Here is a 21,799-nt window from a genome sequence, read left to right as displayed (position 1 = left end):
GTACTGGTGTCAGACACCAGTTGGTCTCTCGGTATTGACAAGGGACAATATTTTAGGGATAAAAGTACGATGTATAACCTCAAAACATTCGACTGTATGTCTCTAGCACGTACGGCTCTCTCTCGAGTCTCGACTGCTCCTAACATCACGCCCAAGCCATCCATCCCTTCCCCTATCATGATCATAGACAGACAACCGCGCCGTCATCAATCGCGAAAAAAGACCCTGCCAATACCAGAGTGGCGGAAACAATCTAGACGGAAACCGTCGCCACAGCACCTTGCTTGGAATCACCGCCGTTGAAGGCCACGTTCTTCTCATCCGTGCTCTCGGAGCTGCGCTCATGCTCGTGCACTCCGTACAGGACGTCGTCTTCGACAAAGGGAGCCTCTTCGCCCAAACCGGGCGGCGGGAACAGGATGTTCAGGCCCCAGAAGACGAAGAAGCTGATCGCCAGGCCGACGATGAAGGTGAGGTTGTACAGACGGATCCAGCCGACAAAGGACGCGTCTGTCTTGTTGTTGACGGTTCCGACGAGGCCAGCTAGAACCAAAATTGTTAGCAAATCTCTTGTTCAAGTCTTGCGAAACCAAGCACTTACGCAACAACGGCCACACGCCAGAAAAGAACCCCACAATGGCGCGCCAGTTGACACCCTTGTTGAACCAGTAGATCGACGAGCTGTCTCCCGTGTACAAGTCGTTGAGCTTGAGCTTGGCGCGGCGGACGACGTGATAGTCAGCAAGCATGACGCCACTGCCACGAGAAAAAGTCAGCCAATTCCTGATCAGGCATAAAGACCAATAGGTGAAAGGACTCACGTCGCAGGCGCCATGAATACGCCAAAGCCGCTCAGAACTTTGAGGAACTTGTCGGCCGTGTTCAACAGTTGCCATGGCTGAGTGGCGATGCCAATGACCGCCATGATATAACTTCCACGCACGATGTTGATATACTTGGGCCACAGACCAGCCATGTCCATACCGGTCGACACCGAGTTCAACACAACAGAGATCTAGGATGTGTCAGAATTGTCTCGCAGTACCATGTGTGAAAGCGCCCCAAGGTCAAGACTTACCGCGAGTTGTGAACTAACGAGTCCCAAGCTGCCAAAGAACACACCGGCTCTGGCTCGCGGGCTGGAGTGGTATTCCTCCTGGATATCGGCCAATAGATAGATAGGATTCCAAACGATATCTCCGAGAATGTCCTTGGAAGCGCTGGTGACGATGATGCCAATGATGGCAGTGACGGCGATAGTGATTGGAGCCGCAACCAACTGCGACAGTGTTGGGGCGAATTTACGGTTGGCATACCTCGTCCAGTCAGACTGACCCAGTGTTCCAGCTCCCCATGCGCCTAGAATGGCCGTGATGCCAAACATGAACGCCCAGCCCACATTGTCGGTTGATCCCGGCTCGTGAAACATTTGACCAGCTCCTCCTGCAACGTGGACGGCCCTGACATCAATCAGCAAGGTATCTCCACCCGTTACAAGGCTCGAAAACCTACCATATGAGCAGACCGAAGCAGGACCCGGCAAAGAGGACGAAGGAGATGGCAAAGGGCACCTGCAGGCGCTCGGGGCGGACCAAGACGAGCGGAATGAAAGCGGCCATCCAGATGAGCAACCCGATAAAGTCGTTGGTCAAGAGGTGTGAGCCTTCACTGAAGAAATTCTTCATGTGTGCAAAACCTGTAGAACATCTCGTCAGCGCAGACTTTAACCCACCACGAACAAGACGTACCTGGAATGATAGCACCCCATAGCACTCTCGTAGCTTGACCTCCCCAGTACGCTTGCATTCCGAACCACATGCAACTGGACACCAAAGTCAGCCCGCAACCATCATTGCCTTGGGTCGCGAAGAGCTTACGCAACAAAGATACGAAGCACGACCGGGAAGTAGCTTCCTTGCATGCCCCAGGAGAACCGCGACGACACGGTGAAGCCAATGTGATGGTTCTCACCCATCCAGCCACAGGCCACGGCCAAAAGACCAGTCAGGACACCTCCCAAGATCTAAAGTTCCTTGTGAGCATGTTTCTTCTTCATATTGTCCAGACAATGACATACCACGACACCAATTGCTTGTTGTGGGCTGAGCCCAAAGGCCAGTAGCGTGCTTCCTGTCGACCATGCTGAAATGCAGGATCCCGAGACAGTCCAATACCCTGAGATACATTAGTAAAAGCATCTTTCCATCTCCATGTGTGTACACTGACCACAATATCCCCAGATACCCCAGGTCCGTCTCTCTGGCGGCATGGGGATAAGATCCCGGTTACACCACCTGGTGTTGTCGTAGTACGAGTCCTCATCTTTAGGCCTGGAGACATCGATCGTCAGCAAGTCGATACCCAGCAATATTTTGCAGTGCGTTAGGATCAATACTCACACTTGCAGCCGCTCTTTGAGCTGTTCCCACTTGAGCCCCATACTGCGCTTTGGTTAAGAACTCCTGTGGCCGGGCCGCACGTGTCCGCAACAGCGGAATCCGTTACGAAAAAGAAATGAAACGTGTAGTCGCGGGAGGAGATGGATGGGGCAAACTTCGATCTGGGTGGGAGAGGGAGTCGGAGACAGTGCTTATACATATTGGTTGGTCAAGTGGCACAGGGACATTATGCTGGTCGCCCTGTTGCACCAAAGTTGGCCGATAAAGTGGAGAGCAGAGTTGGCCGATCTCTGTCAAACGCTGTATCTTTTCCCTGTCTGGTCTGGTCTGGATTCGGCGAACTGGATACAAGTCGATCTGGGAACCTTCTCCGCATGCACGTTGCCTCCTGCGGTGCCACAAGGCTTCCCAGTTGTCCGTCCAGAGGTTAACTTGTGGACCAGGTGTTGATAACAAGTCTTATGGCCATGGCTGGGTTGGTACAAAAGCTCAACTCGATAATGTGGTCCCGGCATCATGTCTCTGAGCCGCCTCGTTCGTTTGTTATCTCTGCATTCGTCCCGGAGGTCCGGATAAGCAACCATGGCAACTATCAATCACACGTCGCAGAAGTTCACCTTGAACACTGGAGCAGAAATTCCCGCTGTAGGTCTTGGAACCTGGAAGTCACCACCAGACCAAGTCCGCAAGGCTGTCTGCCACGCACTCCAGACGGGTTATCGCCACATCGACACAGCTCTCAATTACCAAAATGAGGTCGAGGTTGGCCAGGGTATCCGAGACTCAGGAGTTCCGCGTGAGGAGATCTGGGTCACTACGAAGCTGGACAATCCATGGCACCACAGAGTTCGGGCAGGACTTGACAAGTCATTGGCAGACCTAGGACTGGATTATATCGACCTGTATTTGGTGCATTTCCCTTGTTCCACTGACCCAGAGGATCCCACGAAGCATCTGTCGGATTGGGACTTTGTAAAGACCTGGTAGGTTGCTGCAGTTGACGGGAGCGAGACCAATGGCCCGCTGACTTGGCCGCAAAGGCAGGAAATGCAAAAACTGCTGGATACCGGAAAAGTCAAGAACATTGGCGTGTCCAACTTCCAGATCCGACACCTGGATAGGCTCCTCGGTGATCCATCTTGCAAGGTGATTCCTGCGGTGAATCAAATCGAACTGCACCCTGGCAATCCATCGTGAGTTTTTACATCGTGTCTTGAACAGTGCTTGAAGCCATGCTGATCCACGGGCAGTCCTAAACTATTAGACTATTGCACATCCAAGGGGATACACTGCACGGCCTATTCCTGCCTTGGAGGTGCGACAGACAATCCCCTCTTCAAGGAGCCCGTATTATCTGAGATAGCCCAGAAACTTGGCAAGACTCCTGCCCAGGTTTTGTAAGTGTCCATCACCTTGTCATCAAGAAACAATGTATCGTACTGACCGGGGACAGACTGTTATGGAGCCTCCAGAGAGGAACCAGCATCATCCCGAAGAGCGTGACACTTTCGAGGATAGAGAGCAACTTCCAGCTAGATGGCTGGGAGCTGAGTAAAGAGGACATGGACGCTCTCAGTGGTATCAAGACTCGCTTCAAGGTCGTCAACGATTCTTGGATGCCAATCAAGGTGTTTTTCGGAGACGACGAATGATGACCGTGAAGCTCTCGGCTGATCCAGACGTGTCGCTGAGAGGCTGTTAAGGCCGAGTGACACACGATGGTGTTACGCTACGTCGTGAGCGGGAACAAGGAATGGAAGTCGCTGACAAAGGGGGTGAGCGACTTCAGTCAACGAACCCTTGTTGCGAAGACTTGCTTGACCGGGTACAGGAACAGCAACCTTGACCCTAAGGGGGCGTCTCCACCATCGTCACTTCGGAAAAAGAATCCCTTGTCACGCCTCGCCTCATAATCTGCGCCGCCTGGGTGAAGAAAGAGTCAATTCTGAGCGCTACAGGCCTGATGAGATTCACGGATTCCTCGTCGACGAGTTCACCTATCCTCTGAAGGGATTCATGGAATTGTTCCAGCAGCCGAAATGTGCCGGAAACTTGCTCTGGACTGGTGGATAGAAGGAATAGATGTATCAAGAAATTGCCAATGAGGATCAACTGCGATCGACCATCTACTTTCTGTCAGTTGACTCTTGTATTGACCTACCACACGAAATAAAGGATGACTTACGGCGGCCCCAGAATGCTCGCAGAACCTCGAGTGTTATCTCGTTCATGAAAGCTATGAATGCGCGAAGTTGCTCTATGGCTGCACCAAAAAACCGTCTTAGGGATGACAGCGGGTTGTTTTTGGCGGCCATCGAGGCCGGTGTCATCAGAGCTCGAAAGAGGAGGACTTGAGATGCAAAGTAGGCAAGATGGAGTGGTGCTAGTCATCAGTCAGCCAGGACGCCAGATCTGTATCTTCCTGACCATACCATTGTTACGGAACTCGGATGTGGCTGTGTTGTAGTTCATGGTGACACAGACTGGCATCAGCGAGTGCCAGGATTCGAGTTCTCTCTGAATCTTCAGGAGTCTAGTTTCCTGACTCGCAAGATCCGTCATCGCGATCCGATATGCGTGATCGGAACTGTAAGGATGATCAGTATGATCGACGCTCGTCCTAACAGAGGTAAGAAAGACACTTACAACGCAGCGTCCAGAAGGGTGTGGAGTATTTGGGTAAGCTTCACAAGTTCGAGGAACCGTGCGGCCGTTGAAACATCAAACCTTTCACTTGCGATGTCAACCATATCTTTAAGATCATCGGGAACATCCTCATCGAATCTCAAGTCATCCATGTCCAAATTTGAAGTGGTGTATGATCTGGAGTGGATTAGAGAAGGGTTTCCATGGCTCACCGACGCCCACATATCCGTTACAAACGTGGCCCACCATAACTTCTTCCTCAGACTCTTCTCCCACTGTGGGATTTTCCAATGGGTCGGGTCGCGGTGAAGACCTATCATCTGGGCACACGCTACGGCTTGTGCTGATAGAGTCCAGGTACGTGGAGTCTCAAACGTGCCATTACCGGCAGCCTTCTCGTGAATCATCAAAAGGCAGGCTTGTAACTTCCAGAGGTTTGGTGCGTCAAGCTCCCGCTCCAGGGAAGCTTGGGCGGCGTGGAACAATTCGTATTGTTCAAACGGGCGATGGAGTGTCCTCAGTATGGGGTCTTGCTTCCAGTACACCGCGCCCATTCCATAGACAACTCCTCGGAGGGAAGCCGGAATGCTCAATCTGTCCTCCTTGTAGGCTCGAAGGAAACGGACTTTGGATACGACACAGTAGACTGGGTGGACATGTTTGAAGTAGAGACGGACCAGACTGGGACCATACGTTCCCACCTTGAACTCGATTTCTCGAGAGGACTCCTCTTTGATCCTGTTATCGTATGGCATAAACCAGTCCCTCAGGATAGAGAAGTGAAGGGGTGGTGTTCCGGTGGCAGGATTGCCGGCGTAAACTTGAATGATGTCTCCGTCAACGCGATTCGTCTCATTGATGATGACGGATCGAAAGGATGCAAGAAGATGAGTATCCTGCTCCGCTGCCAGTCCCATGCAATGTGCCGTTAGGTTCTTCCCATCCTCCAGAGTGTGGACTTTGGGTTCAAGACCAATGACCCCATTGCTACTGGGTGGTCTCGGGTGAGTGGTCGACAGGGGACTTCGCGTGTCCACATCGCCCACGTGAGAATCTGGCGATGGCAGAAGATGTTGGTCCTCCGTATTTCCTGGGCTGATTTGCATCTCTAACATCCCATCTGTAGAAGCATGTGACTCGGCTAGTGGCTCCAATGACTCTAATCGCTCGTCCTCTGGATCGGGTTCTTGACTGCCAGAATGGCGCCGTGTCCGGGGTTGCGAAGTGGATTGGCATTCTAGTCCTCTTCCTCTACAGAAGAGACCTTGTCCAGTGAGTGAGTCTGTAAAGCGAGGCTCATCCATACAGTAGGTCACTCACATGGTGGCCGGTCTTCGATGACGCAGGCGCTCTTTCGTCTCCGGCAGGCATCACATGGGCGATTCTTACGACTTCGCCATTGTCTTGCGAGGCCAAACTCGCTCCGTATCCTGAAACGCCGTCTGCGGGAGGAATCATGATCGGTGGCAGCTTCCTGCATGGTAGGTTCCGGTATCAGAACTGGAGTTGGTGGCTGTGTGCAGCTAAAACTGAGCTGGGGACATTTCCAAAGATGAATGCGATAAGATGATATCGAAAGCCATTGACATTTGAACCAGCAAGTTCCCCACGTGACCACGAATGGGGGGAGGCTGCGCTAAACTGTTTTGGGTGTGACACAGGGCGGCATCAAGTTGTCCCGGATAGGAATTTCAGCCAAGACGCTAGCTGCCCAGACATTGGAGCAGCCTCACCACCGTTCCCAAGGATAGATCAAGGCTGGCAAGGCACGCAAGGCTAGCTCACCATCCTCCACATTCATATTCCGAACAAAGTCTGAACCACGGGTGATTGTTCAGGAAGAACAGCTCAGCCACTCAAGAAGAGGTGGTTTCAAGTCTCCTTCGGCTCCCCACAAAGCGTCGGTCTCCGACACCTTCGGACATGAGCGCTCGAAAGGTCATGTCCGAAGAGCTATGGAATACCTGGGGAGCTCAGTGCATGAGGAAACATGTGTAGAAATATCTTTTCCCTGAAGCTACATCGCAGAAAGTCATCGAAACCTGCATTGCAGTCTTCAGTTGTCGCCAGCCCCTCACTGTTGATCACCCCGAAAACCTAACAAGATGGCCATCTTACCAGCGCGGAAGGCGGTTGCGGTCTCGGTCAAGGCTGGACAGGAATTGAAGGTAGTCAACACGTATGGCAAGCAAGTGGTAGACTTCTGGGCCTTCAACCCCAACGACCCAAATGACTTCCTCTCGATGGTTCATACCAGAACCATCTTGCTCAACGTGGCTCTTTCAAAGGGCGACAACTTGTACAGCACTCGAAGGAAACCCATGCTCGTCTTGACCGAGGACACGACCAAGGGCGTTCACGACATCATCTGGTCAGCCTGCGACGCCGAGAGGTATCGCATGCAAGGCTTCGACGGGTATCATGATAACTGCACCGACAACATGCACAAAGCCTTGAAGGACAATTTTCCGGGCTTCCACATCGCAGATGACTGGGTGCCTGATCCATTGAATCTGTTCATGAACGTCGCCATCGACCACCGTGGTGGATTGGATATCAAGACTCCAACCTCGGAGCGCGGCCAGTTCGTTACTCTGCAGGCTCAGACGGACCTCATCATCGTCATGAGCGCTTGCCCTCAAGACCTGGCACCAGTCAACGGGGGCATGCCAACAGATTGCGAATATTTCGTCTCAGACGCGGGGAGCCTGGCTCAAATCCCACAAACAGTGGCACCACCACGTCGCCGCCGCGTCAAGGTCGCGTTGTCATTTGACTTCGATGCCGTGTCACACTGGCTCGGAACTGGGTGCCACAAGGACAACAACATGGCCGATTACTCATCCGGTATCTTCGCCGGTCAGGTCGGTGCCGTCCGCCTCCTCGACATGCTCAAAAGATGCGGCATTGCGGACAAGGTGACGTGGTTCATCCCAGGCCACACGGTCGAAACGTTTCCCCAGGCCGTCAAGCAGGTTGTCGAGTCAGGGGCGGAGATCGGCCTCCACGGCTACTCACACGAAGGGATCTACCAGATGACCGAGGAGCAAGAGCGAGATGTCCTCCTCAAATGCATAGAAGTGGCGACGAAGCTGTGCGGCAAGAAACCCAGGGGTTATCGCGCCCCCATGTACACGATCAGGGAGACGACGGTCAAATTGCTGCGACAGCACGAGTTTCTATACGACACGTCGCTCATGCACCACGACTCGCAGCCATATGTAAGTTCTGCTAAGCCTCTCCCTCTCTACCAGTCATTCTTGTGCATTCCGCAGACGATTTTCTGATTGTGGCTCCTGCAGTTCACGCCGAGCGACCCGCCCATCAAGGCCATCGACTTCTCCCAGCCCGCCTCGTCGTGGCTGCACCCGACGGAGATCTCGCCGCAGACGTACCCTGTGGGGCAACACCCACTGGTTGAAATCCCCTGCGGCTGGTACAACGAGGACATGATGCCGCTGCAGTACCTGCCACACCTGGCCAACAGCATGGGCTACGTGTCGACGCGGGTCGTGGAGCAGATGTGGAAAGACAAGTTCCTGTGGCTGTGGGACCATTCTAACGAGGGTACTGAGGACACCGACTTTGTCTTCCCGATCCTCATGCACCCGGACACGTCCGGGCTCGCGCACATCATCGGCATGTCGGAGCGCTTCATCACGTGGCTGAAGGGGTTCGGCGACAGCGTGACCTTCTCAAAGCACGAGGACATTGCCCGTGGGTGGTTGGCGGAGCAGAAGCAGAGACAGGGCCTGGCTTGATCTCTACTGATCAGGTCAGGTCAGGTCAGGTCAGGGAGTGTATTTTTGTTTTTCTTTTCTGAGACTGACATTGATTGAATAAAAGCATGAGTACAGAGCGAGCGCCAGCAGCAATAGAATCAGGCCGTCTCAATCCCACTCGAGGACAATCAGATCAGGTTTCCATGACACAACTCCTATTGGTGCTTACACAGACACTTGGTGCACCGGAGAATGCATTCGCGCGTATCGATCGAACACGTAAATTCCGCCATGCAGTTTCTGCACTGCCTCGTCCTGTTCAGCGTCCTTAGAGAATCTTTTAGCTTTGCAATTTCCGCGTCCTGTTCACCTCGGTGCCTCTCCCACTCCTGCTGGAGATACTTGTTCGACTGGTCTTGGAGGGAAAGGGCATGGATTTCCCGCGCGCACTTGTCCAGGACCGTCAGCGAGAAGTCCGTCAGCACGCTGAGGCGCCGGAATCGCTCCATACCGAGGAGTGAGGAGATGTTGGGTGCGATCGCCGTGGCGAAGATGCGCAGGACTTCCTGGTCTCCTGTCGAGTGGGTGGCCGCTTCGATTGCGCTGGGCAGAGTCTCAACCCAAGAGTTTTCCGCTGGGTCGCTTTGGAGGAGTTGCTCGATCTTGCTGTTCGCGAGGGAAACGAGTGCTTCAATGCCGTAATAGTCGCCGATGGAGTTGACGCGGATATGTTCGAGAAGCGGATCTGTGGCGTTTGCCTCGGGCGGTAATGCCGAAGGGGAGCCTGTGCGATTGATTTCGTTCTCGTCAGGTCGAGATTGCCTATCCCACAATGAACCTGTTTTCAACCATTTGGTCAGTTTTGCAAAGGGATGTACATGTTGTAACACACGGAGCGGTTCTTCTTACCTCCATCCACCGCTTCGCCGACCACCTCTGAAGTGGCTTCTTCAGAAGCGTCACGTCGGACCTCTTCAATGTCGTAGTCGCCAGTATACATGAATTGGACCAGCTGCTTCACGACTTTGGGGTCGAAGTCGTCCATTTTGATGACACTGGTGTGGGATTCCTACCATGCTGAGTCAACAGACTGGGCTTCTCCCAAGTGTACCATTGCGAATAGCCGTACCTCGAATGATCCTTGGATGGCGGCTTTGATCACCGGAGACTGCATACACACGATCGCTTTGTGGACCTTGAACTCGTCGCCTTTGCAGAGGAACTTTAGATCGCTGAACTCGCCTGACTCCAGCAATCGTGCCAGGATTGAGCTTGGGTTCTTGCCAGACATTGTTCGCTGGTGCGAGATGGCATTCATACATGCAGTACCAAAGACTGATTCGATTCTGGCCTCAAGGGCAGAAAAGGGTCAAGCGAGTGAATCGTCTCGATGGTGGCAGAATGTCACAGTTTCATCTGATGGCACTAAGCCTAAGTTGGTTAGTGCATTATGGTCTTGTCGACGAGGCTGTGTGCAGGACTCGTTGCCGTCAAAGAGCTGCTGCCTGATACTCCTCGTACATGATTTGAGCCACTTAGTCAAGCGAGCTGTCTGTTGAAGGGCTTAAATTACACAAGATACAAAACTATCGCCGGAGAAACAAAGAAAAAGCCAGCTGCGGCATGCGTACCCTATGCATCTGCCCGCCTCCCTCCACGCCTCACCGCGGCCCTCCCCCCAGTGAGCCTCTTCCCTTCCCCTAAACCTTTCCGACGACAGGAAAGTCAATCTCATCACCAGTCAAGCCTCGCTCCCACACAAAGAGAGCCTTCTTGTCCTCCCATTTGCCTTCTTTGTCCTTTTGAGCCCAGCGTACAATCAAGGTCTTCTGAACACCAGGGTTGGGATCGCAGCCGAGGACCTTGTTGTCTGCTCTGAGTGGAGTGGCTTTTGAATTGTAGAAGCGGTCAAGAGCCATCTTGTATGCCTTGTGGCTGTCCGGGAGACGCATTGTGCCGTAATTGATGTTCTTGACCCAGATGTTGCCTCTCACTTCACCGTTGCCAGCATAGTTCTTCATGGTTCCCTTCTCTTTCTCAAGCTCGCCGGCCTTCTCTTGCAGCATCTTATCAGTCTCGCGCTCCTTCTTCTGGGCTTCGGCGACGTTGTTCTTGAGATCCACAATCTCTTTGTCAAGTTTGTTCTTTTGGTCGGCAGCCTGGTGCTTCGTGTCCTCGAGCTCTCTGATCTTGTTGTCTCTCTCGCCTTCAGCCTTGGTGCAAGCCTTCTCGAGTGTGTCAATCTTGGCTTTGAGCGTGGTGCTCTCATCTCCGCTCTGCACCAACTTGCCTTCCAGGTCTTTGATCTTGGCCTGAAGCTGCCTCTCCATCTCATCTTTTTGTTGCTTCAGTGTCTTGTTGAGTTCTTCGGACACCGATAGCTTTTCAGCCATTTCATTCCGCTCCCGGAGTGCCTTGATCTCGTCTGCCTTGGCGTGCTCAAGCTGATCAGCCATCAGCGCCTCTTTCACCTTTGTAGCTTTGAGCTCGGCTTCAATGATCTTGAGTTTCTCGTCCAGGATAGCGCGCTCTTTATCGGCCTTCTGGTACTCATCTTCCATGTCCTCATACTTCTTCGTCATCCTTGCACACTCTTGCGTGGCTTCAAGGAGTTCTTCAAATGCCTTGGACTCCTTGGCAATGGCTTCGTTTCGTCGAGCCTCGGACTCCTTCAGCTGAATGTAGAGCTGCTCTCGCTCGATCACAAGGACGTCCTTGTCATGGCGTAAGTCTTCCATCTTCTTCAGAGTGCTTTGGACGTCATTCTCAGCATGCTGCTTAGCCTCGACAGCCTTCTCAAACTCGATCTTGAAGTGATGGGCCCGGCCGTCTGCCTCCTTCAGTTGCTCGACAAGCTCGTCCCGAAAATGCTCGAGGCTGGATTGGCTATGCACGGCGTAGTCGCGCTCCTTGATGACAATTTCGAATCGATATTGCAGCGTTTCCAAGTTCAGCTGGCAGTCCTTGAGCAAGGTTTGGTCCCGGACCAGCTCGGTCTTTGTACTCTGGTAGTCGAAGATGGCACTGTCCCGCGCTCGAATAGCACCATTCCGGTCCTCGATCGCCTCGTCCATACGTTGGACCGCCAAGTCACGTTCGTGAATAGCCTCCTTGCGCTCTGCAATGGCCTTGTCTCTTGCCTCTTTCGCCTTGATGAGTTCTTCCTTGATCGACTTGAGCTCCGTTTCCAGAGAGCCACACTTGTGCTCGATGCTGATGAATTTCTGTTTGATCACTTCAAGCTTGGAGGAAACTTCCTTGAACTGCATGCGGGTGACTGCGAGCTCTGTGGCCAAGGTATCCTTTTCTGTGAAGAGGACAGACATGGAAGCTTTGAGGATCTCGAGCTCTTTGACGGCGGCGTTGTACTCCTCAAGGCGGATCCTGGAGGTGGCTTCAGCCTCAACCAGTCTCGAAGTGATGTCCACCAACGTTGCCTCCATGGACACAATCTGTTTGTGGAGAACACTCGTCTCTTCCTTGAGTTCCATACATTCGTGCTCCTTCTCGAGGAGGTGACCACTCAAAGCTTCGAGCTCGATCTCGGCACGATCTCGTGCTTTTGACATCTCGTAGAGCCTGGTCCTCAACGTGACGCACTCTTGAGTCGAGATCTCAAACCGGGCGGTGATATCCTTGTATCTCTGGCATAAACTGTCGTACTGCTCTTTGTGGAGGAGCTTCTCATGGGTTGCTTTGTCGAGACTTTCGACTATCTCCCGGATTCTGAAGAGCATATCGTCGCTGGTCTTCTGTACCGATCTGAGATGCACCTGGATATCCGAACGGAAGGAGACCGCCTCCCTATGATAAGTTGAGCGGACGGGGGCATGGGCGCAGATCAGGGTGTTGACAGCATCATCGGACGCTTCTGACTTGTTTTCTTCGGGAACGGACTTGATGGAAACTTGCGGGATCAGTTCAAACTTGGGCCGACTTGCAAGTAAAGGATCCTCCACCACAGACTTGACCTCAACTTTGGGCAGCTTGTCAAAGCTGGAACCTTCGGCAGTGGTAGGAAGAGCATTGGGTACGATGATGGAAGCCATGTTGTCCAGGACGGAGCAACGTATTGCGACGTAGGATTGAAAAAGAAACACCAAGAGGAGGCAAAGAAACGTCGGTGGTGATACAGAGTGTTTGTCAATGTGTTGATGCAGGTGAACAGATGCAATGGAGGAGAGGAACGAGGGTTATTTATACCAACCATTTGCTCAGAGTTGCCTGTTTCCTTAGAAGGCCCGGAGAGCTCAAAAGCTTTAGGTGGTTCCAGACTGAGCTCGCCCATCTCTTTTGCGGTATTCGTGTCCTCTGTGTCAGCTCCAAGCCAGAGATTGCCACAGACATATCCACCATTTCAATCGAGACGCATGAGGGGAATTGCGTTTCCTGTAACGGGAGCAAATCAGGTAAAATGCATGGCCACATTAATGCTCCAAGGCTGGCTGAGCACGGGTCTGGAGCTTCAGTTTGCGCCTGAGGCTGAAGACTGGACTGTCGCATGGTACGCCTCAGCCAGCCACCATCACGTGGCTGAGACCCTGAAGCACTATTTCTGTACTCAAGCAGAACGGAGGCAACTTAGTGGGGTCAGTTGTTGCGAAAAAGGGGATCGACTCTAATGATGGCTGGCACATCCTTGACAAAGTCGGTCTTCTGACAAGCACCCGGCACCCTGTACAGCACGACTCTCAGCTGTATCAAGGCAGGAGGACTAGACTTGGTCACCAAGGGTCCTGGATTATCATCTGAGTCGTTGTCCGCTGCTTAGGGCACTTTATTGCTCTTTCTGTCACAACTAGCAGTCTTAGTTGTACGAGTGGATGGACAGCTGAAGCACCTGCACCTCGCTTGGAGCATTTTGGCTTGAATCTGGGCTTTAGCCAGGAGGTCTGCCAATAGCTGCTCCAGCGACCATTTCAGCCATGTATTGCCGATCGGGTAGACTAGAAGCTGCTGGGAATGAGCCGGACCTAATGCATGTAGGCTGTCGTTTCAGATCTTCCTCGATTGTAATCAATGCGAAATGAATTGAAGTGACGAATGTTGAGAATGATAGAAGCCTAGATTTGCACTTGCTACTGGTACATTGCGGGCCGCTCCTCCCGAGCCTAACGACAGCCATGCACGCCATGCCGCTTTAGATTTTGTTTTCCCCGTGATCGCGAAGACCATAATGACGTTTTGCTCCAGCCAGCGCTTGGCATCGTCTTTTGAATGTGTCGTCTTGTCATTTGAAACGGACACTCTCACTCACCCATCATCTCACCTCGAATTACCACCAACTCACTCACCCGAGACTTAGGAGATTAGGCATATCAATCAAGCCACAGTCCTCCTCTGAAAGAAATCATGGCCCTGCCTATGCCCGAACCAACTAACCCGCCACTCCCGCTTCTCGATTACAAAGTCCTCTCCTTTGACGTGTACGGCAGTCTGATCGAGTATAAAGCGCACATTCTAGACTCGTTTCAGCCCCTCCTCTCTCGTCTCCCGCCATCGTCGCCCTTTCTCGATCCTACGCCTCTCACGACAACCGTCCCTGACTCCGCTTCCGTTGGCTCCATCGAGTTTCTGAAGCTGTTTCAGCGCCAAGAAGACGCCATCAAGCTGGAGAAGCCTGTCAAACGGTTCGACAAGATCCTAGCCGAGATATGGAGACGGATTGCCAAAGAACTGGGGGTGGAAAGTAGTGAAGATGAAGCCAAGCACTTTGGAAGCGTGGCTGTCATTTCTGGGTGGCCCACGTTCCCAGGAACCCTTGACGCTCTGAAGAGACTAAGTAGGCACTACAGGCTTGTGGCTCTCTCCAACATTGATTCATTTGCCTGGCACACTACTTCAATCTCGGCGGCAAGTCGTCTCCAAGAGGTCGGTTGGTGGAAACTCTTTACTGCAGAGAACTTTGGCGATGATCCCTCCCGCGCGGATGACGCAAAACTGGAAACCCTGATCCGGTTTTGCGCTCAATATGGTGTCAAGAAGGAGGAAATTCTTCATGTTGCGCAGAGTCTCGGCCACGATCAAGCTCCTGCGAAGCGGTTAGGCCTAAGCTCGGTGTGGCTGATTGGAGATGGGCCGAAATGGGGAAAGGAGGCAGAAAGCAAGATGGCACTCGAAAAGAAGCTGGTGGGATATGCGTGGAGGTTCCAGAATCTCAAAGAGTTCGCAGATGAGGTGGACAGAGAGGCGGCCAAGTAGCGTCAGTGGACTGGGAGGTCTCGTCTACGAATCAAACGATCCCGAAGGACCGAGACTTGTTCTTTCAGCATTTATGCCTTACTCACGGAAGAAACAATGCAGTTATGCTCATTGCGCTATTGTATGGGGACGACTTTTCAGTCTCTCGAAAATCTCGTGTTTCTAACCAGCATAGACTCGAGTATCAATCATTCATGGACAGATTGAACAATCTCTTTTCATTGCTATCGGTTGTGAAAGGCGGGACTGAGACCCGGTGACTTGACGACCCGCTCTACTGGAGTTACTGGAGACAAACTCCTTATTGTCGACTGTCTGTCAGCGGGTGTGAAGTGGTTTGTAAGGCACGCACAACCGACGATTGCGCTCGGGAATTTGGGTCTCTCGATGGAGGTTTGTGGCCTGCGGAGGCGGCGGGTCCATCTTTGGCGCGTCGACTTCCATATCAGAACAAGCCGCATCATTGACGATTGGACAGGATTATGCTCTCAAGAATGAACTCAAAGTGCTAATATTACGAGATTCACCGATACTGAGAGCCTCATTAACAATACAGAAGACCTGATTACTCACCGATGAAATGATATTTAGACTACTCAAGTCCTTTCTCGAGGGAGCATAAGAAATATCTGCCCAAGTCTTAAAGCACTCACGAAATATCCCCGGAGAATCGTCTACCTCTATCATGGCAAGCCAAACCGCTGTCGTCCTCATCGATCCTTACAATGACTTCCTCCATCCCAAAGGAAAACTTAACCCGCGTCTGGCAGAGAGCATCGCCGCCACCGGAACCATTGAGCATTTGAAAGAGGTCGTCGCCACGGCCCGCAAGAACAAAATCCCCATCTACTATTGCCTGCATTGCCAGACGGACAAATACTCGTTTCAAGGGTGGCAGATGATGAATTGGTCGCTGACGGGCCTCAAAGAGAACTTGGTCTTTGAAAAGGGCTCGTGGGGTGCACAGGTCTATGAAGGGTTGGAGCCAAACCCCGAGAACGGGGACGTCGTCGTCTCACAGCATCTCAATTCCAGGTTTGAGACCCGTCACCCTCGGTGTTTTCCTGCCTTGGCTCAACTGAATCAACAGCTCTTTCCAAAATACGGACCTCGACTATCAACTCCGACAGCGCGGCATCCGCAACTTGGTCCTGGCGGGCCTTGTCACAAACACATGTGTCGAGGCAACCGCACGATACGGATATGAGCTGTAAGTTGTCCATGTGGTGACGGGAATGCAACAACGCACAATGCTGACTGTATCAAAGTGGATATAACTTGACCATGATGTAAGTTTGGATTTGCCTGCTTTCGAATTGTCTGAGGAATACCACGGCTAAGCGTCGGCACAGCTCCGATGGGACAGCTGGTTTCAGCACAGAGCAGAAAGACGTTGCCACCAAGTTGATCTGGCCGTTGTTTGCCAATAGGATCTTGACTGTCGGAGAATGGGCCAAGAGCCTGGAGTGAAAAGTAGCTACTCGTTACTGAGAAGAGGTCCTTGTGTGAACCAAGTATGCAGAGATCCGGAGGGATTGAGGGAAGAGTAGCTTGGTTCACGACGAGTAATAGAGCCTCGCAAACTGTCATTGGTTCTTGCCGGGCGCGCCGACTGCCCAATTAATCATAGCGTTGGGACAGCCGAGACTAGAGTTCTCCCTCCTGGGTGCCATCGATAACTGTGGAGGTCTGGTTCTGCCTTGGCCGCTTCTCCATCAAACCATTCGTCCCTCATGATTACTCAACAGTGGTACTCTACACCCTACACCTGTTGATAATGGGAAACAAAAAATGGCCATGGAGGAAGAGGGTATTGCAAGTTCCATCTTTCTCCTGTCGCTCTCCCTTCCCTTTTGGTCTCTTGGAAACATTAAATGGCCACCAGTTCTCCTGGGACATCGCGGCGCTGTGACGAATGCCGCCGTAGACGCAAGAAGGTAAAGATGTTTTGTGCCCCAAAGTCTATCACAGGCGCGGGATCCATGGCTAATCGCTCATGTCGTACGAGTAGTGCGGTCTGGAGGAACCAGAGTGTCACAGATGTGTCGCCGGGGGGATCAAATGCAGCGGAGTCAACAATGCCCGCATCTACGTCCACCGCAATGCACAGAACATGCGCACACTATCCCACCGCGGTGCTCTCAGGGTTTTGATGCAGAGACGAAACGCCCACTCTCAATCCAATCTAGCTCCCGAAACACAGACTGTAACCGCTGCTACCCCTCCCACGGCTCTGGAGGCTCTTCAGCAACTTGTACAAAATAGCCAGGTGGCCCTGCTGACAGGCGGTACATCCCTGACGACAAAGCCTGTAGAACTCTTCTACTCGTCCATTTTAGACGCGTTTCAGCCACGAGAGCATGTGGGAGTCTTTAGCGGCGATCGAGTGCCACAGTCAACCACCGAAGGAGATTGCTCGAGCGTGGCAGTGTGCATCCGTTCGTTGCTTCCTCTCGCCCAACAGTCCGCGCGGCACATCATGGACAAATCAATCTTCAGCCTGCTGACCATGTATCTGAGTCTCTTGGTCAAGGACCCCAAGCTGACGGAAATGGCACGAGCGGCGTATACCTCGGTGGTGCGAGAATTCCGCCTTTTCATTGGGTCTCGATTCCAGCGAGGACTATCACATGGGCAGACAAGCCATTATCAGCTTTTCCTCGCGCTGTCTACAGCCCTGCAGCTATTCGAGGTACGTAAAAGCCTTGGCCGGTCCTGATGGCCCTTCTTTTCACATTATGTTAGGTGATTGGGCTAATAATGTCAGTACGTGAATGATCTGGGAGAGATGCGATCGGGTTTCCTGGCCCATCACGAGGGAATGCTCCAACTCCTCCAGATATCCGGACCCGAAGTGTATCAGTCACCTTATCTGCTCCAGTCCTTCTCTGGACTCCGGGGTATAATTGTAAGGAGAAGCCAGTTATTGACCGACCCGGCACTGAATGCCACTCTTGTTTTTCTGTACCGAGACTTACGAATTGCCAGATATTTGTCGCTCTCCAGAGGCGGCGTCCCATTTTCCTGTCCGAACCGACGTGGATATACACTCCATTCTTTTATCGGCCCAAGACAAGGCGGGAAATCCTTCACGATCTCGCCCTGAGACTTCCTGAATTGTTACATCGGACGGATGAGCTGATCCCGTTGCTCGTGCAGACCCCTCGAGATTCGAACGGTCGAGGCGACAGCTTCCGGGAATTGACCAACGTCACGCAGAAGCTTGTCGCAGATTTTACACAGCTCAAAGCCGATCTTGAGGCATGGTTCCAAACCTTCAAGCAATCGTGCTCGCCCGCGCCTATCTACTGGACCACCGACACCGTCTTGGACAGCGCCCATTCCTACACGGACCCGATCTGCGTCCCGGACCTGCAGGATCCAAAGTACCAGCTGCGGTTCCAGGACGGCCAAAAGGCCGGCGTGCTGATCTGCTACTGGAGCTTCATGCTCGAGCTGCTCATGAGCTTGATCGACGTGCAGGCTGCCGTCTTGTCTACAATACCGGGTAAAAACGGAGAAGATATGACCATGGATCCCGTATGCGAGAACCTCGACATCCACCGCGCTGCCGCAGACGACTGCGCATTCCTGATTCTGCAGTCAATGCCGTATTTGCTGTGTTGTCTGGAAGGCGTCTTTGTGACCCAGTCGCCGCTGAGTCTTGTCCAGAGGTATTTTGCTCGGCGGGGACAATCGTCTTATCCGCTCGCGAGCGGCTTGGAACCATGAATTAACGCTCCTAAAGGGCGAACTTGAGGAGAAACAAAATCTTCGCAGGTTAGAGAAAGAAGTCAAGGAGCTGCGCTATGTTGGGACTAGGGAGGCAGAAGTGTCACGAAGAAAATAGAGAGAGCCGAACCTCGCCGTCGTGAACACGAACCCTTACCAACGCCTTTGACACTGCCAGAATGAATACGGCTTGTACTTCGTCTATCGAGCATGAAATCACAGAAGAACAAAACCAGCACATCTCAAACCCGTGCTCACGGCTCACGGCTCACGTCAAGTATATCCAAACGAAGTCCGAACCCCCTTATTCGCACGCCGACTCCTCCTCACCGCCGTCCCGTCCTTCTGCTTGAGACTCTGCTCCGCATCTTGCTGTTTGACCTGTCGTTCGATTCTCTCCACCGCGGCGGCGACTTTACCTCCGTGTTTTGCCGCCTTCTTGTCCGATAGCGAGGGATGCCGCATGCTAGTCCCTTGGACCTGTTCTGCTCCCGTTACTGCTCCTTCAGCAGCCTCGTCAGCAGCTTCTCTCGCCTTCTTTTTGGCCTTTTCCACCAACCTCCCCACCGACGCCGTCGGCTTCCTGGTCACGTTCCGACTTTTTGGTTTCGCCGGCGAGCCCGTCGCCGAGCGCTTCTCGACTTTCGCGCCGTGCACGGCCGACTTGCGCCGCTCGCCTCGCTTGGGTTGCTTGATCATAACAACCCCGTCATCTAGAATGGGAGGAGGAGCTGGTCTTGTGGGCGCCGACACGACGGGGCGGTGCTGATCAAGGGAAGGGATAGGTTCAGAGGTTGGCGGCGGGAGCGACATTTCTCGTCCAAAGTCTCCTGGCAAGAGTGTTGGGGAAATATCTTTCATCTCGACATCTGTGTTGTCCCGTCTAGACAATGGAGATGGCGTCAATGAACGGTCGACATATGCGGGTGTCAACTCGCGTGCCCAGTTCGGTGGGGGTAGCTCGGGCTCGACACTCTGGCGGATCTGATCTTGTTCTGGTGCTGGCGCTGGTGGTGGCGGTGGCAGTCTCTGCTCGATGCTCTGTTGGATGTAGTCCTGAAGCACATCTGCCGCGTAGGGTGTCGACGGCGTGGAATCGACAGGAGGCCGCGGAGTGTCTGGACGACTTGGGGGCATCGAGCTTCGCTGGCTGAACGCTGGCGTTGTTGGCTGTTGCATTGTTGGGGGTACGGACCCCTTTCGACTGTATACTCCCGCACTCCCACGTGGCGACGACGAGACGGGCCTAGGGCTCTCAATCAACTCTGTCAGCTTGAGGTGCAGCGGGCGATCGTCCTGGCGCGATACCAAAGTCGGCGTTCGTACCACTCTGACAGATTCTTCCTCTCCGTGCAATGCCCTCTGGTCCGTTTCATTCTCTTCTTTGCGACATGTGCAAGTTCCGGGAAAGCAGGAACAGTCGCGTCCATCTATGCAGAGACATGGCTGAGGAGGCGGATGCGGCTGATTGTCCACCTCCATTCCCCTGGCTGCCGAACATCCTTCCTTGCATCCACATCGGCCAGCCGGACAGCAGCAGGTCCCTTCAGATGGACAGCGGCAAGGCTGCGGCGCCTGGACCTCTGACGCCGTCTTCTGCGGGTCTCCAGCGAAGGTTTCACCCTGCTTCCATACTTGAGTCTGTGGTGGTACGCCGTCGTCAAGCGCATGCACATCACAGTCGGCACAAGCACACTGGCCCGGCCGACATTCGATCTTTCGACCCTGGATGGCACAGGTGCAACACTTGACAGGCTCTGGGACCACCTCGCGAGAGTGCTCGGCACATGTCTCGCAACGACACAGGCCCGGGAGACATGAACACGGTTTCTTCATATCCGCGCAGCCGCAGCCTTGGTTGTCGGCGTGTCCTTCGAAACCCCATTTCCCCTCCGCCTCGCTCTGCAACTGCCTCGCTTGTTCGGTGGTGTGGTCGCAGCCCGAACACTCGCAGTGCGCGGGATGGCAGGCACATTCTGCAGTGGCGCAGCCGCAGGGGCAATTGTGAAGGCTTCCAGATCTGGTGTCTGGATATGGTCGTCGTTCTTGAAGCTGATCGTTCGGTGTCGAGACTTTGTAGAGTGGTATTTCACCTACCTTGCAGCCCGTCCCTTTTTTTTCTGGTGTCTCCCTCTGCAATAATACCCTCTCCGTCTCCTTCTCTTCTTCTCCTTCATCTTCATCATCCTCCTTCCTTGCCAAATCCATGTCATATTCGCCCTGACCACGCACAGGCTGCACCAGTTCCACCCCCGTCTCGGACAACGAGACGTTCAACTGCCCCTGCAACTGCTGACTGAGTCCGCAAGGAGAAGGCCGCTCGAAACTATCGTCGTCGTGATGATTATGATCAGAAGGCAAGGCGACGACACCAGCTGGACTGTCGTGCACTACCCCCGCGGCGGCATGCATCATCATCGACGCCTGGCCCTCCTCGTCGTCTCCGAGATCGCTGCTGTCTTCAAACAGCGAGTCGAGGTCCGAGGACCGCCTCGCGCCCCGGTGTCCGATGCTCGAGATGATGGGCGAATCCGAAAACGTCGGGCTGTAGCTGAGATCGTTGGGCGGCTGGGCCTCGTGCCACCGCGACCGGTCGATGTCGTCGGGATACTGGGCCGCGGCCGCCACCATCCCAGCTATCTGCATGCGTTGCTGATTCGATGTCGGAGTACTGACGCCCCAAGAGTCGTGGGGATTGTATGTTCCAAAGCCGCCGCCATGGCTGGATACTCCTTGCGCCGAGTAGATCGGGCTCTGATGCTGATGCTGATACTGATGTGGCGGCGGCGGTATTGGTCCTGAAAGAGCATGCTCGCCATGTACTTGAGCTCCGTCCGCGACCGTGGGAACCCGTCCTTCGTCCAGTTGATAGAGTGTCGAACTGCCCATTTCGTCGTAATGGAACTGCACCCCGTCCTTCAACCACGACGACGGCACCATCTTTTTTTTTCGCCTGTTTTCTCCACGTGTAGGACTGACTGCCTTTGTTAAAGGGAATACCAATTTCAACTACCGATACCGACACCACCCCCGCACTATCGGCTCAGTACTGCGCTTCTGTTCAAAGATTGCATTGTATATCGAAAACACTCTGATATC

General features: G+C 53.3%; 11 protein-coding genes across 11 annotated transcripts; 5 read left to right on the top strand and 6 right to left on the bottom strand.

Annotated features, from left to right (window-relative positions):
* Positions 1–253: 253 nt before the first annotated feature.
* Positions 254–2,440, bottom strand: Z517_07577 (uncharacterized protein; the record flags this gene model as incomplete). The annotated part of the gene is made up of 10 exons (XM_013426098.1): positions 254–543; positions 602–756; positions 822–1,015; positions 1,079–1,460; positions 1,513–1,696; positions 1,749–1,822; positions 1,878–2,023; positions 2,078–2,175; positions 2,227–2,330; positions 2,400–2,440. The coding sequence occupies 10 exons, from the start codon at positions 2,438–2,440 to the stop codon at positions 254–256; spliced, it is 1,668 nt and encodes a 555-aa protein (XP_013281552.1).
* Positions 2,441–2,981: 541 nt separating this feature from the next.
* Z517_07576 (uncharacterized protein) lies at positions 2,982–4,051 on the top strand (the record flags this gene model as incomplete). The annotated part of the gene is made up of 4 exons (XM_013426097.1): positions 2,982–3,382; positions 3,440–3,592; positions 3,650–3,796; positions 3,853–4,051. 4 exons carry the CDS (start codon positions 2,982–2,984, stop codon positions 4,049–4,051), a joined length of 900 nt encoding a protein of 299 aa, XP_013281551.1.
* Positions 4,052–4,247: 196 nt separating this feature from the next.
* Positions 4,248–6,525, bottom strand: Z517_07575 (uncharacterized protein; the record flags this gene model as incomplete). The annotated part of the gene is made up of 5 exons (XM_013426096.1): positions 4,248–4,525; positions 4,585–4,782; positions 4,832–4,986; positions 5,046–6,309; positions 6,366–6,525. 5 exons carry the CDS (start codon positions 6,523–6,525, stop codon positions 4,248–4,250), a joined length of 2,055 nt encoding a protein of 684 aa, XP_013281550.1.
* A 625-nt stretch (positions 6,526–7,150) lies between these two features.
* Positions 7,151–8,806, top strand: Z517_07574 (uncharacterized protein; the record flags this gene model as incomplete). The annotated part of the gene is made up of 2 exons (XM_013426095.1): positions 7,151–8,266; positions 8,348–8,806. 2 exons carry the CDS (start codon positions 7,151–7,153, stop codon positions 8,804–8,806), a joined length of 1,575 nt encoding a protein of 524 aa, XP_013281549.1.
* Positions 8,807–8,982: 176 nt separating this feature from the next.
* On the bottom strand, positions 8,983–10,058 carry Z517_07573 (uncharacterized protein; the record flags this gene model as incomplete). The annotated part of the gene is made up of 3 exons (XM_013426094.1): positions 8,983–9,605; positions 9,677–9,836; positions 9,897–10,058. 3 exons carry the CDS (start codon positions 10,056–10,058, stop codon positions 8,983–8,985), a joined length of 945 nt encoding a protein of 314 aa, XP_013281548.1.
* Positions 10,059–10,467: 409 nt separating this feature from the next.
* Positions 10,468–12,816, bottom strand: Z517_07572 (uncharacterized protein; the record flags this gene model as incomplete). Its single annotated transcript, XM_013426093.1, has 1 exon — positions 10,468–12,816. One exon carries the CDS (start codon positions 12,814–12,816, stop codon positions 10,468–10,470), a length of 2,349 nt encoding a protein of 782 aa, XP_013281547.1.
* Positions 12,817–14,119: 1,303 nt separating this feature from the next.
* On the top strand, positions 14,120–14,968 carry Z517_07571 (uncharacterized protein; the record flags this gene model as incomplete). Its single annotated transcript, XM_013426092.1, has 1 exon — positions 14,120–14,968. One exon carries the CDS (start codon positions 14,120–14,122, stop codon positions 14,966–14,968), a length of 849 nt encoding a protein of 282 aa, XP_013281546.1.
* Positions 14,969–15,653: 685 nt separating this feature from the next.
* Z517_07570 (uncharacterized protein) lies at positions 15,654–16,438 on the top strand (the record flags this gene model as incomplete). The annotated part of the gene is made up of 4 exons (XM_013426091.1): positions 15,654–16,003; positions 16,059–16,178; positions 16,237–16,257; positions 16,321–16,438. 4 exons carry the CDS (start codon positions 15,654–15,656, stop codon positions 16,436–16,438), a joined length of 609 nt encoding a protein of 202 aa, XP_013281545.1.
* A 321-nt stretch (positions 16,439–16,759) lies between these two features.
* Positions 16,760–18,700, top strand: Z517_07569 (uncharacterized protein; the record flags this gene model as incomplete). Its single annotated transcript, XM_013426090.1, has 4 exons — positions 16,760–16,905; positions 17,009–17,660; positions 17,736–17,876; positions 17,957–18,700. The coding sequence occupies 4 exons, from the start codon at positions 16,760–16,762 to the stop codon at positions 18,698–18,700; spliced, it is 1,683 nt and encodes a 560-aa protein (XP_013281544.1).
* A 273-nt stretch (positions 18,701–18,973) lies between these two features.
* Positions 18,974–19,879, bottom strand: Z517_07568 (uncharacterized protein; the record flags this gene model as incomplete). The annotated part of the gene is made up of 1 exon (XM_013426089.1): positions 18,974–19,879. One exon carries the CDS (start codon positions 19,877–19,879, stop codon positions 18,974–18,976), a length of 906 nt encoding a protein of 301 aa, XP_013281543.1.
* A 653-nt stretch (positions 19,880–20,532) lies between these two features.
* Positions 20,533–21,640, bottom strand: Z517_07567 (uncharacterized protein; the record flags this gene model as incomplete). Its single annotated transcript, XM_013426088.1, has 2 exons — positions 20,533–20,772; positions 20,846–21,640. The coding sequence occupies 2 exons, from the start codon at positions 21,638–21,640 to the stop codon at positions 20,533–20,535; spliced, it is 1,035 nt and encodes a 344-aa protein (XP_013281542.1).
* Between the last annotated feature and the right edge of the window lie 159 nt (positions 21,641–21,799).

This window comes from Fonsecaea pedrosoi (assembly GCF_000835455.1).
Source record: "Fonsecaea pedrosoi CBS 271.37 unplaced genomic scaffold supercont1.5, whole genome shotgun sequence".
Taxonomy (NCBI): Eukaryota; Fungi; Ascomycota; class Eurotiomycetes; order Chaetothyriales; family Herpotrichiellaceae; genus Fonsecaea; species Fonsecaea pedrosoi.
This window is presented reverse-complemented; position numbering and strand designations above follow the sequence as displayed.